Source organism: Hemicordylus capensis, chromosome 4 (genome assembly GCF_027244095.1).
Source record: "Hemicordylus capensis ecotype Gifberg chromosome 4, rHemCap1.1.pri, whole genome shotgun sequence".
In the NCBI taxonomy this organism is placed as follows: Eukaryota; Metazoa; Chordata; class Lepidosauria; order Squamata; family Cordylidae; genus Hemicordylus; species Hemicordylus capensis.
Window position 1 is genome coordinate 302766093 of NC_069660.1, and position 14810 is coordinate 302780902.

The window sequence follows — 14810 nt, forward strand, 5'->3', positions numbered from 1 at the left end:
TGGTGGCAATTTTGATCTAGAGGAGGGTGAACAACCTGAAAAACTTAATTCAGATAGATGGAGTTCCTGTTGGTTGTGTATTTTCCCAGTCTAGCAGGAGGTGTGCAACCAATCTTGAATGTCACACTCCCCTTAAAAGATTGAGAATATACTGTAGTTTGGGTATGCTTCTGAATCTGCAGCTGTCCTTGGATGCACAGGTGGCACCTGTAGCCAGAAGTTCCGTTGCCTAGTTTTGGCTGGTGCATCAGCTGCAACCTGATGTGGACTTAACAGGCCTGGCTTCAATAATTCATGTTCCTGCTGCATTCAGGCTTGACTACTGTAATGTAATCTACGTGGGACTGCCTCTGAAGACAGTTCAGAAACTACAATTAGTACAGAATGCAGCCGCCTGGATGTAGGTTGGGACCAGACAACCGACTCATATTACATCTACAGTACACCTGCTACTGCCATTCACTCCTGGACTCTATTCAAAGTGCTAGCTTTGGCCATTAAAGTGCTAAATGGTCTAGGACCAGGTTACTTTTTAACGGCTGCCTATACCCATATGAATCAGTCGGAGTTCTTGTGTCAGCCTTAAAGGTCCTGCTTTCTGGCCTACCATTAACTAGAATATATTTGGCAGATACCAGAAACAGGGCCTTTTTGATGGCAGTACCACACCTGTGAAGTTTTCTCCCCAGTGAGATAAGTCAGGCTGTTTTGCCATTTTTGAATGGCAGCTGAAGTTATTTTGCCTGGCTTTTGCTCTATAACCTTTAGACGAATGAAGCTTTGTTTTTAGATTGCTGACGGACATCTACAATTCCATCTGACAGCTGACCAGTAGCAAACACCCCCAGCCCTCTGGCACTACACAGATCTCCTCACCGGAGGTCTCATTTCCACTGCCATTTTTGAGAAGGTAAGAACTGGAAGGAATTCTTTCTGAGGAGGAAGAGAGGGCTCCCAGTATTTCCTTACAATCTCCATATCCCATTACCCGCTTCTCTCCTAAGCCCTCTGCCTGTGCGCGCGCACACACACACACACACACACACGGACCTGAGGGAATTTGTGGCAACCACAAATAATGGCTGGCTAGTGAGCTAAGCCTAGGTTTGTGGATCCATAACTGCTGATTTAGTATTTTTAAAATTGGTATACAATATTTTAATTGTTTTATACTATATTATTTTATATTATGAGTTCTTGCAGCTCTTTTTAACAAGGAAAATGAGTGATAAATCAAGTAAGCTTTGGATAAATAGCCATCAAGCTGGCAGCAACTAGAATGTGGTGGATGTACAGTATGTATACTGAATAATTTTATCCTGAGATAATGTAAGCAACAAACTGAGTTTAAGAAGTTTTACTTGGTCAGCAAACAAAGAAAAATTGCATGTCCCTTGTGGCCCCACATATCAAATGTAGCTATATTGACAGACATGTGGCCTTTGGTTGGGGATTATGGGAGTTGGAAGTCCAATAACATCTGGGGGCCCAACGTTGAGGATCCCCGAGATATAGCATCATACTATGGTCTAGCACCATTGGAACAAATCTGGAATGAGCCCTGGGCTCAGACTTCCTCCTGACCCTTGTGTGCAGAAATCCCTTCCTGGTTTATGGCAAATCACAATGTACAGTTGTACTTGCCCTGTCAACCAGATTTGGATCCTAGTTTGCAATCCAAATTTTAAGAGCAAGCACAAACCATCATATGCCAGCTTGGAGAACTTACTAAGTAAGTAGAAAACATGGAGAGGAGGGCACCTGACACTCATGTAGCGTCAAACCATGGGTTACTACATCTGAACCAAGCTTGAGAATTAGGTAAGTGATGCCACTAGTTCAGTTTTCTGAAGTCAACATTCTCCAGCACAAAAACCAGTATATCATACCTTTCGCTCAGAATGTGCATGCTTTTAAATTATCGGCCGTGATACACAAACCATTTGTACTAGCGTATCTCCTCTTCCTCTTAAGTCATTATCCAAGTTTCCTTAGAATAAAGTGGATCCTTTAAAATGCAAGTACACCCTGTTTAAGGGATTCATGGAACGCAGCCTTATGGAACACATGTAGACGGATTTTTTTTTAAAGTGTATCTAGTCTTCTTACACTTCATCCAAATACAAACCCCAAACTTGTTAAGGTTGTATAATTATATAAATAGAAATAATAATTCCCATTTCTGTTAGCAGAACATGCCAAGTTACTCAACACAAGTACAGGTTAGCATGTTTACTTAGGCAGGTTTTATAGTACAGAAACATCTAAGCCAAATTGCACTATACACTACATCATGATTCAGCAGTATCCTCCAAGTTTCCATTCAGGTCATGCACATTTATATAGCAAGTAGAGAAGGTTTACTATACCCCAAATACCAGCTGGCTCTGGTGGTGCTACCTGCTTCATTGGCATCTCAAATGGTACCAGTGGTTTAGGAAACCTAGATGCTAAAGTTTTTCAAATATAAGATGTAAGCCACACAATTGTTTACCATTCTACATAAGTATATAAGAGATTCATGTACCTATAGTGGTCAAACAAGTGAAGGAAAACCAAGTGCAGTCAAGTATACTATACACCCGAGACCAGGGGTAGGCAACATCTGGCTCTCCAGATGTTGATAAACTACAACTCCCATCATCCCAGCGACAATATATTGAACTAGGGATGATTGGAGTTGTAGTTCAGCAACATCTAGAGAGCCACACCTTGCCTACCCCTGCCCTAGAACAGTCTGTTATTTAAAGATGTTGGTTGTTTCGGTAAACAAAATCTGAAGGCTGGAGCTTTACCCTCTGCCAACAAACCAGATCTTTCCATTGCACAAGGGGTGATTTTCAGCAATCTCCCTTTCTTTCTGCAGCTAGCTGTGCCTCCCAAAATTATGTCCCCATGACGTAATTTTGAGAGGCACAGATGGCTGCAGCAAGAAGAGAAGACAGAAAGTCTTCCCTCCTCCTCAAACAACGGAAAACACTAGGATGTCTGCAGAGGACTAGTGTTGGCAGTGTTTATAGATCTTATGCAAGAGATACAATGTCCAACAGAACAATCCTAAACATGTACTTGGAAGCAACTGAATTTAATAGGACTTCATCCCTAGTATACGTCCTTTAATTATTCAGCTGTGCCACTTGATAGATTTAATATGACATGACACTCACACACACTTTAGTTTAATGGCCACCGCACAAGCGCAAATGACCTCTGTGAGGCAGTGGGCCATGCCAAGCCTCACAGAGGCCATTTATGCATGCACGGCGGTAGCCAAAATGGCCACCGTGCACACTTAAGGAGGCCCGAAAGGGCCTAAGAGAGTCATTTTACCCAGCTGTGGCGGTGATTTAAGAGGCCGGCAGGGGGAGGGGGAACCTTCGCAGACAAACCCCCTCCACGGCCTACAGGAAGCCCCTCAAAGGGGCTGGAGATAATTTTTATTTATTTTTTTAATTTTTGAAAAAATCAGTGGACTTGTCTGGAGTTTTGGTTCCAGTCCGGATGAAATGGGGGTAGGGTTCAGTTCAATCCCCAACCTCCGGACCAAACCCCCGAACCGGTCTGCATATCCCTACTCTTGCTCTCTAGGCAGACTACTTCCCGGCTGCGCCATGAGGTGGCTTTTATTGCCATATCGTGATACAAAACAACTTACATCTGAGACCAACACAAGCAGTGTTCTCTCTAATTTTTTTCATTTCTGTGCGGAATTAGTTTTGTTCTGGGCGGCAGTATAAAGGCATTGTGTGCACACATGCATTCAGAGTAGGACCTTCCCAGTTCACTGAGCAGACATCAAAATACTTGTGAGCGCATGCACATACGCACGCCTTAGATGGAACACTGAAGACAATAAAATGGAAGCAACAGAAAAAGAATTTGAACAACAGCAAAAAGAAGATGAAAAATGTTAAATCATCCACCAACCAGAACTAGGACACACAAAAGATGAGCCAGTCCCAAAATCACTTTCAAAAATATCCAGATGCATATTTAATACCACAGGTAAGAGAAGCTAACAAACTGTCCTGGTCCTATACCTACAAGTATATTTAAAGCCAGAAAACAGAAACCAGGGGCCTCAAACAACCCATACACAGGTAACAATGCAAAATCCTCTCTTGAAAAAATTCCTGTTAAGTTGGCAGTCTGTAGAGGGTTACTTCAGGCCTGTTGAGCTTCTCCCTCTTACCTCTCCACTCCTGTATTTCCTTCAAACCCTGTATCTGCATATATATATATAATTAGGGAGGAAAGATGATAGCCATAACTGAGGAGTCAGCAGCAGCCACTGAAAACAGGCAACAATTCCCAGGGTAATGCATAATCAACCTATGGAATTCTCTGCCACAATATGTGGTGACAGCCACTAGCCTGGATGGCTTTAGGAAGGGTTTTGATAAATTCATGGAGGACAGGTCTATCAGTGACTACAAGTCTGAGGGCTATAGGCCACCTCCAGCCTCAGAGGCAAGATGTCTCTAAATACCAGTTGTGGAGGAGTAACATTAGGAGAAAGGGCATGCCCTCAGCTGTTGCTTGTCGGCTTCCCAGAGGCATCTGGTGGGCCACTGTGTGGAACAGGATGCTGGACTAGATAGGCCTTGGCCTATCCAGCAGGGCTGTTCTTATGTAACAGGTCAGGAATTAGCCTGATTTTCCATACAGTTTAACTGAAGAACACTGTTACTGTAAATCCTTTTCCAAGGGGGGAGAAATGCGAAGTGTCATATTTAATATTAGCATCCTTGTCATTCCAGGCTACAAACGAAGCTGAAGGTGGTATGAGAGAGACAGAGTTGCCTGTGGCACGCTTATACATCCCACTGATGGCTGTTCACACGTTTCTGTAGAGTTTTAAAAGCCCTCAAAACCCGTTTGACCAGAGATAGTTGCAGGAGAAAAAGACAATGTTACGCATGGGAAACAATGTTTTATCACACCATCTTCAGCTTTTACATTCTAACGCCAACAACTTCAGTCTACCTGAGCTTCAGTCTTGCAATATGAGATCCAGGAACTCTTATTTAGACACTGAATTATTTTGGCAACATTAACTGCAATTTTCCTATATTTATTCATTCACAAATATACACTGTAACTCCAGGCAATAAAATAGCATGTTGACATTAGTTTTAATTAATTGAATTCTATAGTGAAAACAAGGCCTATTCATTGATAACTTGGCTAATGACAAAAAATGAGGCTGTAATTGGCCATTTGCACTGTTACCATGTGTGCAAGGTTCTACACAATTGTGATTGTTAGGTGACCAGCTGTGACTACAGCTCTTTCTGGTGCTAACAAAGTGAGAGAAACTTCCCTTTCCCCAATTTCTCCACACAATGCAGACAGCAGGAACCGGGGGGGGGGGGGGGCGGGGAGTAGCAACTCATTTCATGCAGGGAAGGGGAGAACTTAATACCCCTCCACATTCTTCTAAAAACCACAGATGGAAGGCAACATCTTGCCTTAAGCAGCATTACCCCTTCTCTCATACATAGGAGGAAATGCCTCTTCCAAAATGCTATGATACATGTGTGCTTCATCTAAACATTTCTTGCAGGTATACTTCTTGCTTGACTACTGGTTTACCCATGTGCCAGTTTAACTCATATAGATTTTCGACAAATTTCTTCAACTCGATAAACAGCCCTACAATGCTGTATTAAAGAAATATGCTGTTACTTTTGAAAACCAAACTAGTTCTGAGTCACTGTCATCTTGTTCTCAAAATAGCACAACTTGCGTGAAAACTATGCAACTGCTCCCTTTTTTGCTTGTCAGACAATTGTTACTTAACTCATTTCTTTGCTCATCTAAATTAGAAATTCATTTCATGCAATCTTTTAATGAATGCTGTTTTGCTACTCTAGTCATTTTGAGAGAAACCTAATGATTTTATAGAAACAGCTGTAAATTTTTTACACATGCTGGCTAGATTATGCTCTATTTTGATCCCTCTACACAGATGGGCTAACAGAAATACGAAGTGTCAAAGCATAGAACATTTAGTGATCTTGCCAGTTTGTTTGCCACACAGTCACAGCAACTAGACATACCAACCTTAGGTAAACTTATAAATAGCTGCCAGTGCTCCCGAGCAATTGCCCGTGCTACTGTGAAGTCACAGAAGACTGGAGGTAGAGCTGCTGACTTCACTTTATTCAAATTAACACTTGGCGAGTTTTAATCCTGTTCACATGAAGCAAAATCAGAGCTGCTGAGGTGAGGAAGTGCTGAACTGAGGTGGAATGAGGCAGTTGGGAGCTTCTGTTGGAAAGAACATATGCTGGCTCTCCCATCCAAGATTAAGCAAGAACCCAAGAAAGCCTCAGAGGCTAAAAAGCTGCATTCCTTTCTCGAAAAGGCAGATCTGGCCACAGTTACCCATGCCTTAGTCACATCACAGCTGGATTACTGCAAGCACTCTACACAGGGCTGCCCTTGAAGAATATTTGGAAACTGCAGCTTGTGCAAAATGCAGCAGCTAGGATTTTATCTGGAGCTGCCCACTGGGATCACATCACACCCATCTGAAAGAGCTGCACTGGCTACCAGTTTGTTTCCAGATTCAATTCAAGGTGAAAACCAAACCAAGGTGCTGGTTTTGACCTTTAAAGTCCTTAACGATTTGGGCCCTGGATACCTGAAGGACCGCCCGCTCCTAAGGGTTGCTGTCTGCTCAACGAGGTCAACTGAGGAGGCTCTGCTCTGGTGCAGACAATGAGGGAGGCTTAGCTGTTGCGCATGCGGGACAGGGCCTTCTCTGTTGTTGCCCCCAGACTCTGGAATGCTCTCCCGGTGGCTATTCGCTCCTCAGTCTCCATCGCAGTTTTTAGAACGTGTGTGAAATCTTGGCTTTTTACCCAGGCTTTTATATGATTGTCTCTATTGCTGCTTCTTTGTATTTTGTTATGTTATGTATGTTTGTGTTATGGTTATGTATGGTATTAAATCCTTTTAGTCTGCCACTGATTTCAGTGGCTTGCCTACCACGAATTTGCCAACTGTGAGGTTTCCTGGAAGAAAGGGGTACTGGCAGGCCACAAGCCTGGCCAATAAGTATAAGCCAGGAATGCTTTCTCATTCCTAGAAAGATGCACGCAGGAATAAATTCCTTCATAATTAGGATTTAAGGTTACATGACAGTTTTAATCATTTCAAAACTGTATTCAAAAACGTAACATTTAAGAATGTTATAAAGAACATTACACTACAATCTTCATGTTCGTATATGGATGAAAAATTGAACACATTTATTCCATTAAATACACCTCTTGGGTTATCAAGGCACTGTTTCTTTAAGATGTTTTCCTTAAGTAGCTCACTATAGGCCACCCAAGTACCCTTCCTCAAGGTCATAGATACCAGAGTCAAATGCAAGTTGCTTTCTAAATGGGTATCATAAAATCAAACCTTACATTAGCAGTAAGCTTTTATAGCTATAACAGCTTTGAAAAGAAATCAGAGTTTGAGAGACTTTGCATTTGCTTATTTTCCCCATTTCAAAGTTTGCAATTCACAAGCTGCTTACTGGAGCTTTACATCTATGAGACTGCTCCAACTCTATCAACTGGCAGACTACTGTGCTGCCCAACTGCAAGTTTAAGAAATAGGTGAAAATCAATATGAAGTACACCTTGTGGCAACTTCAAACTCAGTTACAAGTATCAATACACATGCATATGCTTGTAACAACTGCTCTCATTCACTGTGGAAAAAGCTGAGTGGACACTGTTCACACTATGATGCAAAACTTGTAAATAGAGCAGTATTCCAAAACAAGCTCTACTAGTTCAATGTGACAGAATAAATGATCAAGCATTGTGCACAATTATCGTGCAAGCATGGACAAGACTGACTACTGTTTCAGTATCATAATCCATGTGACATGTCTGAAAGCTTATAATACAAAGGTTTACAATACTTTCACATTCGGAACATTCATTATTTCTTGGATACACGTTCTCCGATGTGCTGGAGGCAGAAGCTGTTATCCTATTAATTGCTGCAGTAAACAATACACAAAAGCAACCATTTGAATAGTGTTTTATGTAGGGCTGTAAATCAGAAAGTCTTATGGATTCAGTGATTAAAAGCCATACAATCAATCTGAACACACCAGTCATTCTAAAAACACATGGTCTTAGATTATGCAGGCAAGTGGTACAGCAGACATCTCTCAAAGGCATTCCTCTCTCATACACAAGAGGGAAATTTTGCTGCCCAATTCATCAGGGGCACCGTTTATGTTGATCAAAATGTTTGAAATCAATCAAGTATTACAACTCTAGTCTTATATTTAGTTTTATCGCCTATAATTATTGGCATGATTTTCATCTGTTGATTTCTAAGCATTTTGAGATTTTCTTCAAGTTGATTGGACTGACCAGTTACTCTGAATAAGTCATACCATGATGTAGGTCAGAAGTTGAGTAAAAAGATTCCTTATTTAATCCCTTTTTTCTTCTCCAAAACCTCAGTTTTTCCATCCATCCACACTCTAAAAATTGAAGAACTCAAAGTAAGTAACATCCTCAACCAAGTACAGTATGCTCTAATTTTATTCTACTGCCTCCATTAATGTAAATTACACAGATTATTCTGTGTTCATATTTCATCCTCCACATTAATATTCAAAACACATAGGGACCAGTAACAGCAATCAGCACAGAGAACCTAGGAAGCAAGAGTTCAAATTAGCAACTGTAACACTAACACACCCTATTAGTTGATAGTTTTACTGAGGTACCCTCTATTTCCAGTTTAGTACTACAGTCACTAGAGGAAACTTCACTCAGGATGCAGTCTCAGAAATATGAATCATATAGTTTAACTGGAAATGTGCCTGCAGAGCTAATGAATGTTAGCAATAGAAAAAAGTGTGACACATACATTCATGCTGTTTTCACTACTGCTGTACAGAGTCTGTGTGCTCTCATCAATTCACCTTCTCTAAATAGGGGTCCTCCAATACCCAATTTAAACAAACCAGCCCTGTAGCTACTCTGTACATCATACTACCATCCACTCAAATCCCACTATTTAAAATATCAGCATGCAGGAGCAGGCTACATCTTGCAGGGTTCCCCCCGCCCCCATCTCCATATTCCACATTTAAAAAATTATAATTCCCTGTGTACTAATGGGACAGTCTCAGGCATACATTGCTTGCAGGATAATGGGATAACAGGAGTTTATGCCCCCAGAACACACACAAGAGCCAATAAGCACTTGCACTAAGACTACTTTAAAGATAGAAGCCCCGGATTATTGGAAACCACCAGTGGAACTTAATTCTAAGGAACTCTAAACTCTTCGGATATAATTGCTGCTGTTCTGAATAGCTAACTACCTGTAGTAAGGCAGTCTGCAAGTTTAAGGACCTTTGCCTAAACACATTACCGTAGACAACTGCTAACCAACCAAATTTAGGGCGCGGGGGTGGGGTAGCTAGGACAAACCAAGCTATCTATGCTGAAGCCAGCACAAAAAGCATCTAAAGTTATCCCCAGACAGAATGCATCCAGTGACATTATTTAGCACAATAACGCAAATGATGACAAGAATGCAAGGCGGATTAGGAGACCTGTCTTGGAGCCTTCCAAGGTCTAGAACAATAGTGATAATTTCTTCTTCCTTTTTCATGGAAAAGATAGCTAAGGATCTGCACAACTGTATTGCTATATTTCGCATATAGCAGTACTGGGATAAGAATGGGAAGAAACTGTACATCTTGCACTCTTCCCCCCATGTGTTAAGAAATCTGTTACATACACCAACTTTAATGTGCAGAATCCAGCCTTTAGTGCACCCCACAAAATGCTGGGAAGTAACATTCGTAATGGCAAGCTAAAAACCATACACGCACATGGTAGTGCCTACACACAGGCAGCCACCATGAGCCAGGAACGAGAATGTACAGATAGATTTTTGCAAGACTAGTGTGCACCTCCAATAACAGTGTGCCTTTTATCCTACAGTACCTGGTTACTTGGAAATTCTGCCACCTAAATCAGATACACCAGACCATGAATGTCGGGAAAGTACTCACCCACCATATACTCAGAGATGACTTGTTACTTCATGTGTTCCAAGACTAAGCGCCAACTCCAGCTTCCTTTGTTTTGATGCTTTTTACTTAGTTTCCCCCTCTCCTCCCAAGAAAAGCAAGAAGCCAGGCCTCAAGCCTGTCTGAATGCCACACCTTCCGCCCTGGAAGCCTCACACCCCACCCCCAAAAGCAGAGATGGGTATCCTGCCAGTGTTCAGAGGCACGCCTGTTATTGTGTATCATCAATCAATCACTTTTGTTTCGGTCTCAGACCAGCATAAGAGCAATAACAGCGTTTTAAAATATATATATTAAGTGACATCCTAGAAGCCTCGAGGTGACAATACAAGCATTTGGTATGGAGTTATTATAGTGTATATTTCAGGCAATTGGGGGGGGGAGGGCTCAGTGCCCGCCCAAAGCCAAGGGATGGCTGCAACCCTATGCCTTCCTTCCGAGGGAGCTGAACACTTGCTGGTCTCCTCCAACATAAGCACGCCCGAGTCTCTCCTCCCTTGCCCGGGACACGCCGCACACTCTTCTCGCCTTACCTTGGGCGATCGCGATGGACTCGAAGCGGTGCAGCTCCCGCAGCAGGCAGCTCCGCTCGGTGGAGTGAAGGCTGTAGATGAAGTCGCGGGCTCCCTGCGCCGTGTTGAGCGCCTCTATGGGCTCCTTCTTGGGGTGGGTGCCCAGCGACCTGGGGAAGCCCACAGAGGGAGCGGCGGCGGGAGGAGGAGGGAGCCCTTTTTTCTCCGGGCTGGGGCCGCGCTGGAAGGTGCTCAGGCAGCGGCGGCGAAGGAGGCAGCTGCTGCAGCTGCTAGGGGCCCGGGGGTGCCGCCGCTGCAGGAGGGGGCTGAGGCGGGGCGCCCAGGTGGTGGAGGAGCCCCCCGGCCGGCCCGAGCCCCACAGAAGCAGCGCCAGGCGGCCGCTCAGCCACGTCGACGACGGCATGTCCGCCCCTCGGCGGGGCCGTCCGCGCTACCGGGGCTGCGAAAGAAGCAGAGGGCGGCGCTGCCCTGGGGAGGGGAAGGCGCTGCTGTGGCTCATGGAGCCTCTCCTCCCCGGGCCGGCTCTCCTGGGCGGACGCCGCTCCCTGCTCTCCTCCTGCAGCTGCAGCTCCTGCGGCGTCGGGGTAGTAGAAGAGCAGCAGCAGCGGCGGGCGAGCCCGTCAGAGCAGCTCCCTGCGCCGCCTCAAGGAGGCTCCGGGCAGCCGCGGCATCCTCCTCCTCCTCTTCTCCTCCTCCTTTGTTTCCTCTCCGCCTCCCAAGGCTGGGCGGGCTCAGCCAGAAGCTCCCATCCCGAGTCGCCTCAGTCAGGCAGCGCGCGGGAGAGAGGAGCTGGCCGGGGAGCCACAGCGCACAGCCCCCGAAGGCGGCCGGGTGAGGAGCACGCAGCAGAAGGGAGGTGGCCTCGCGCAGGCGCGGAGCTCTCAGCAGGCCGCATCCCGTCGACCTACATGCCGCGCGAAAAGGACAAGTTTCGCCTTCTCCTCCCGTTCCCTGTGAGTGACAGGCATGGGTGCCACGCCCAGCTCTGGTGAGACCCGCCTCTCCCTCCTACCCCGCTCCAATTTTCAACGGCTAAGTATGGGACACCCGAGACGTTCTGACAGGAGCCGAGCAGCCCGGCCAACCAACCAGGAGAAGGCGGCTGCCAGGGGCCCCGCCTCCCCCCCAACAAACATCTCTTCGTCACGCGCCTGCCAGCTGTGTTTTTTAGCCTGGTCTCACCAGCGCACTTCCCAGGGTCTATAATCAATGGTGGATTGAGACACAAGCTATGTAAACTAGGGCCCCACATTATGAAGGAATATTCGCAAACTTGAATTTATATAAAATGCAAGTTTGCGTTTTCATTTAAATGTATTTCTAATGCGAATAAGCTTATTGCAAGACAACTGTTTCTGTTAGATTATTAGTGCTTTGTTGCATCTTTGTCAAGTAAAAACAAAGCTTAATTTCTTCTTTTCATTCTCTTTTTTGTTAGAATGATATTGTTTCTGTAATGCTATGGGGCCTCTTAAGCTTGACATAATTTAGAGCCTCAGCGTCATAATCCATCCCTGCCTGTAATGCATGCTGCAATTCTGCATTTGAGGAAGAAGAAGAAAAGGATGACAAAATTGTCCTCCAGTATGTACAGAGTTGAGTTGCCTACCTCAAAAACATCCATGCACTGTTCCCCAGGACGCATCTAGGATGAAAGTAAGGTTTGACTTCTGCAAAGGCTTATATGTACCCCAAGACTGCTCTGAACACAATCTAGACCCTGTATATCCAATCAATGTATATAGGTGGTGTGTTTTTTTTTAATTGAGCGATACAGAAGCACAGACTAGCACCATTCCAACCCTTCATACCTGAGGAACATTCAACAAGATCCACTGCATATTTTTGGAATTCATGTTGCATTTCCTCAGACAGGTGGAGGAGTGAGGTGCCAGATGGCTGCTCAATAGTGAAAGGAAAGGACGGCACTTGGAACCTTCCCAGGAGCACTCTTGCAATTTTATTTATTTGCATTTATACACTGTCTTTCTGCCAAGACACCCAAGGTGGTTTACAAACACTTGAATGCTAAAACGAGAACAACAAATCTAAGGTAACATAGGATAAACACAGAGTTCTCATGTCTCGGGCCGCTGATAGTCTCTTCAGGGGGTGATGGCATGAGCTCCTTGACCAGGCTTTCTCATTGCCTGCGTGTTTTTCTTCAGAGTGCACAGGTCTGATGCAGCCCTTGGGATATGGGGGAAGAGCCTCTGCAACAATTCTCTCAGGCATTAGGGATGTGCACGAACCTGTTCGGAGGCCCTTTTATGGGTGTTCAAACAGCTGGTGGTTTGAAAGTGGGCAGCTTTAAGGGCAGGGGAGGGTACACTCCCCCCCGCCACATTTTAACCGCCGGCGCTCTCTTAAAAACTGGTCCAGCAGGGCAGCAGCAACGCGTACCTCCCAGCCGTCCTGTTCCCTCCTTGGTCTGGAAGTGACCAGAAGTACCCCGCACGTTGGGTGTGCACGTTGCACTCATTCGCGTGCATGCCAGCCACACACGCCGGCATGTGCATGTGCACGGGGTACTTCCGGTCACTTCCAGACCAAGGAGGGAATGGGATGGTAGGGAGGTACGCTGCTGCCCCGCCAGACTGGTTTTTAAGAGAGCACTGTTGGGGAAAATGTGGTGGTGGGGTAAGTGCACCTTCCCCTGCCCCCCACCGCCTTCAAACTGGCCCCACTGGTTCTGTGCAGGTCCCTATCAGGCATAGCTGGTCCCTTCAGGAGCTGATGTTACAAGCTCCTCTTTCCTTTCCTCTTCCTACCTTCCCTCAGAGCACAAGAACTTAAGCAGGCCCTGGGTAGGGCTGCTTCAAAAGTCCTTTCCGTCTCCTCAGGCCTGGCATCTCCTCCTCTTCTGTCTCTCCTCAGGGCACTCAAGCAAGCCCAGGAAAGGTGGGGAAAAGCTGCCCCAACAATTCTCTCAGGCCAGAGCTGGCCCCTTTAGGAGCCGATAGTGTGAGCCTCTCTGGCACCAGTCTTCCCAAACCTGGCATCCCAGCCTTGGATCTCACCCATTCCACTCCACAGAATTATCTTCTGCCCAAAACTTTTCTTTCTTTTGGCAACCCCCTTAGGACTGGATTTCCATGTAAATGCTGGATTGCCTTCACCCAGAGGAATTACTTACCTCATCCAATGATCATATCACTTCACCAAGGCTATCTGAGAATGCAGGCTTGAGAGCTGTTGCGACATCGGCAGCCAATTATTGGAGATTATTTTGCCTACTGTTTATTAGTTACTGCTTTGTCTACTATTTCTTATCTGTACAGTCCATAAAAGGCGTAATAATATTCTAAGAAGCCAAGGTTGAGCTATTTAGATGCAAATATACATCACGATTCAGCCAAAGAGAAGTAAGATGGAGGAGGTAGGCAGCCTAGAAACCTAGGCATGGAGGAAGGAGGAGCCATGGGGAAAGAAACTGGGATATCACCAACTTGTGGCCTAGGAAAGTAAGAGAAGGGGCAAGAGAATGGGCATGGAAGTAACAGGAGAGGGCAGGTAAGACAGTACACTAGTTAGAGATTTAAGGACCGAGAGATTGGCAGATAGAGGAACACAGAGGCCTAACCAAGGTCAGGCCCGATTGCAAGGAGCCCCAGACCCACACTGGCCCTGCCTACTGCGCACTTGGTCCCTGCTCCTTATGACAAGTACACACTCCTCTCCTCCACCACAGTGGTACCTGGGGAAAGCTAACTAGGCAATGGATGGATGCTTCTGTTTCAGCACCACAGCAGAGGCGGTGCGGACGGAGCGTCCATTGGCTGCTCAGTGAGCTTTCCTTCCTAGGCACCATCAAAGGGAGCAGGAGCCCTGTGGTTGCATGCTCCTGCCCTCCCAGTGGTATCTGGCCAGGAAAGCTAACTGGGCAGCGGATGTATGCACCTCCAGGGCCAGCAGATGGACACTCCTCTCTATTGGACCCTGACCAGCTTACTGGGTAGCAGTGAGCTATAGCAGCAGACACACCGATTAAGGTGGGCCCCCTGCTAACTTGGCAAAGAGGCACCTTTTAATGTGGTGATTCTCTTTATTTAGCAGGGGGAGAGTAACTGGCCCTATCCACACCCAGCACAGTACCTCCAGTGACTCTTGCTGGTGCCTATCTTATGTTTCTTTTTAGACTGTGAGCCCTTTGGGGACAAGGATCCATCTTATTTATTTTTATTCTCTGTGTAAATCGCCCT

At 45.5% G+C, this 14810-nt stretch overlaps 1 protein-coding gene across 2 annotated transcripts in view; it reads right to left on the reverse strand.

Moving 5' to 3' along the window:
* The window catches only part of TMEM65 (transmembrane protein 65), a 32634-nt gene extending 20896 nt beyond the window's left edge, over positions 1–11738 (reverse strand). The window contains exons 1-2 of one of the 2 annotated variants that reach the window (XM_053245604.1): positions 10609–11738; positions 2370–2450 (exon numbers count right to left, since the gene is read on the reverse strand). In XM_053245604.1, coding sequence (XP_053101579.1) covers positions 2370–2450; positions 10609–11011 — 484 coding nt within the window. In that variant the 5' untranslated portion in view covers positions 11012–11738. The remainder of the gene's footprint in view (positions 1–2369; positions 2451–10608) is intronic. The other variant, XM_053245606.1, reaches the window with a different exon arrangement.
* Between the last annotated feature and the right edge of the window lie 3072 nt (positions 11739–14810).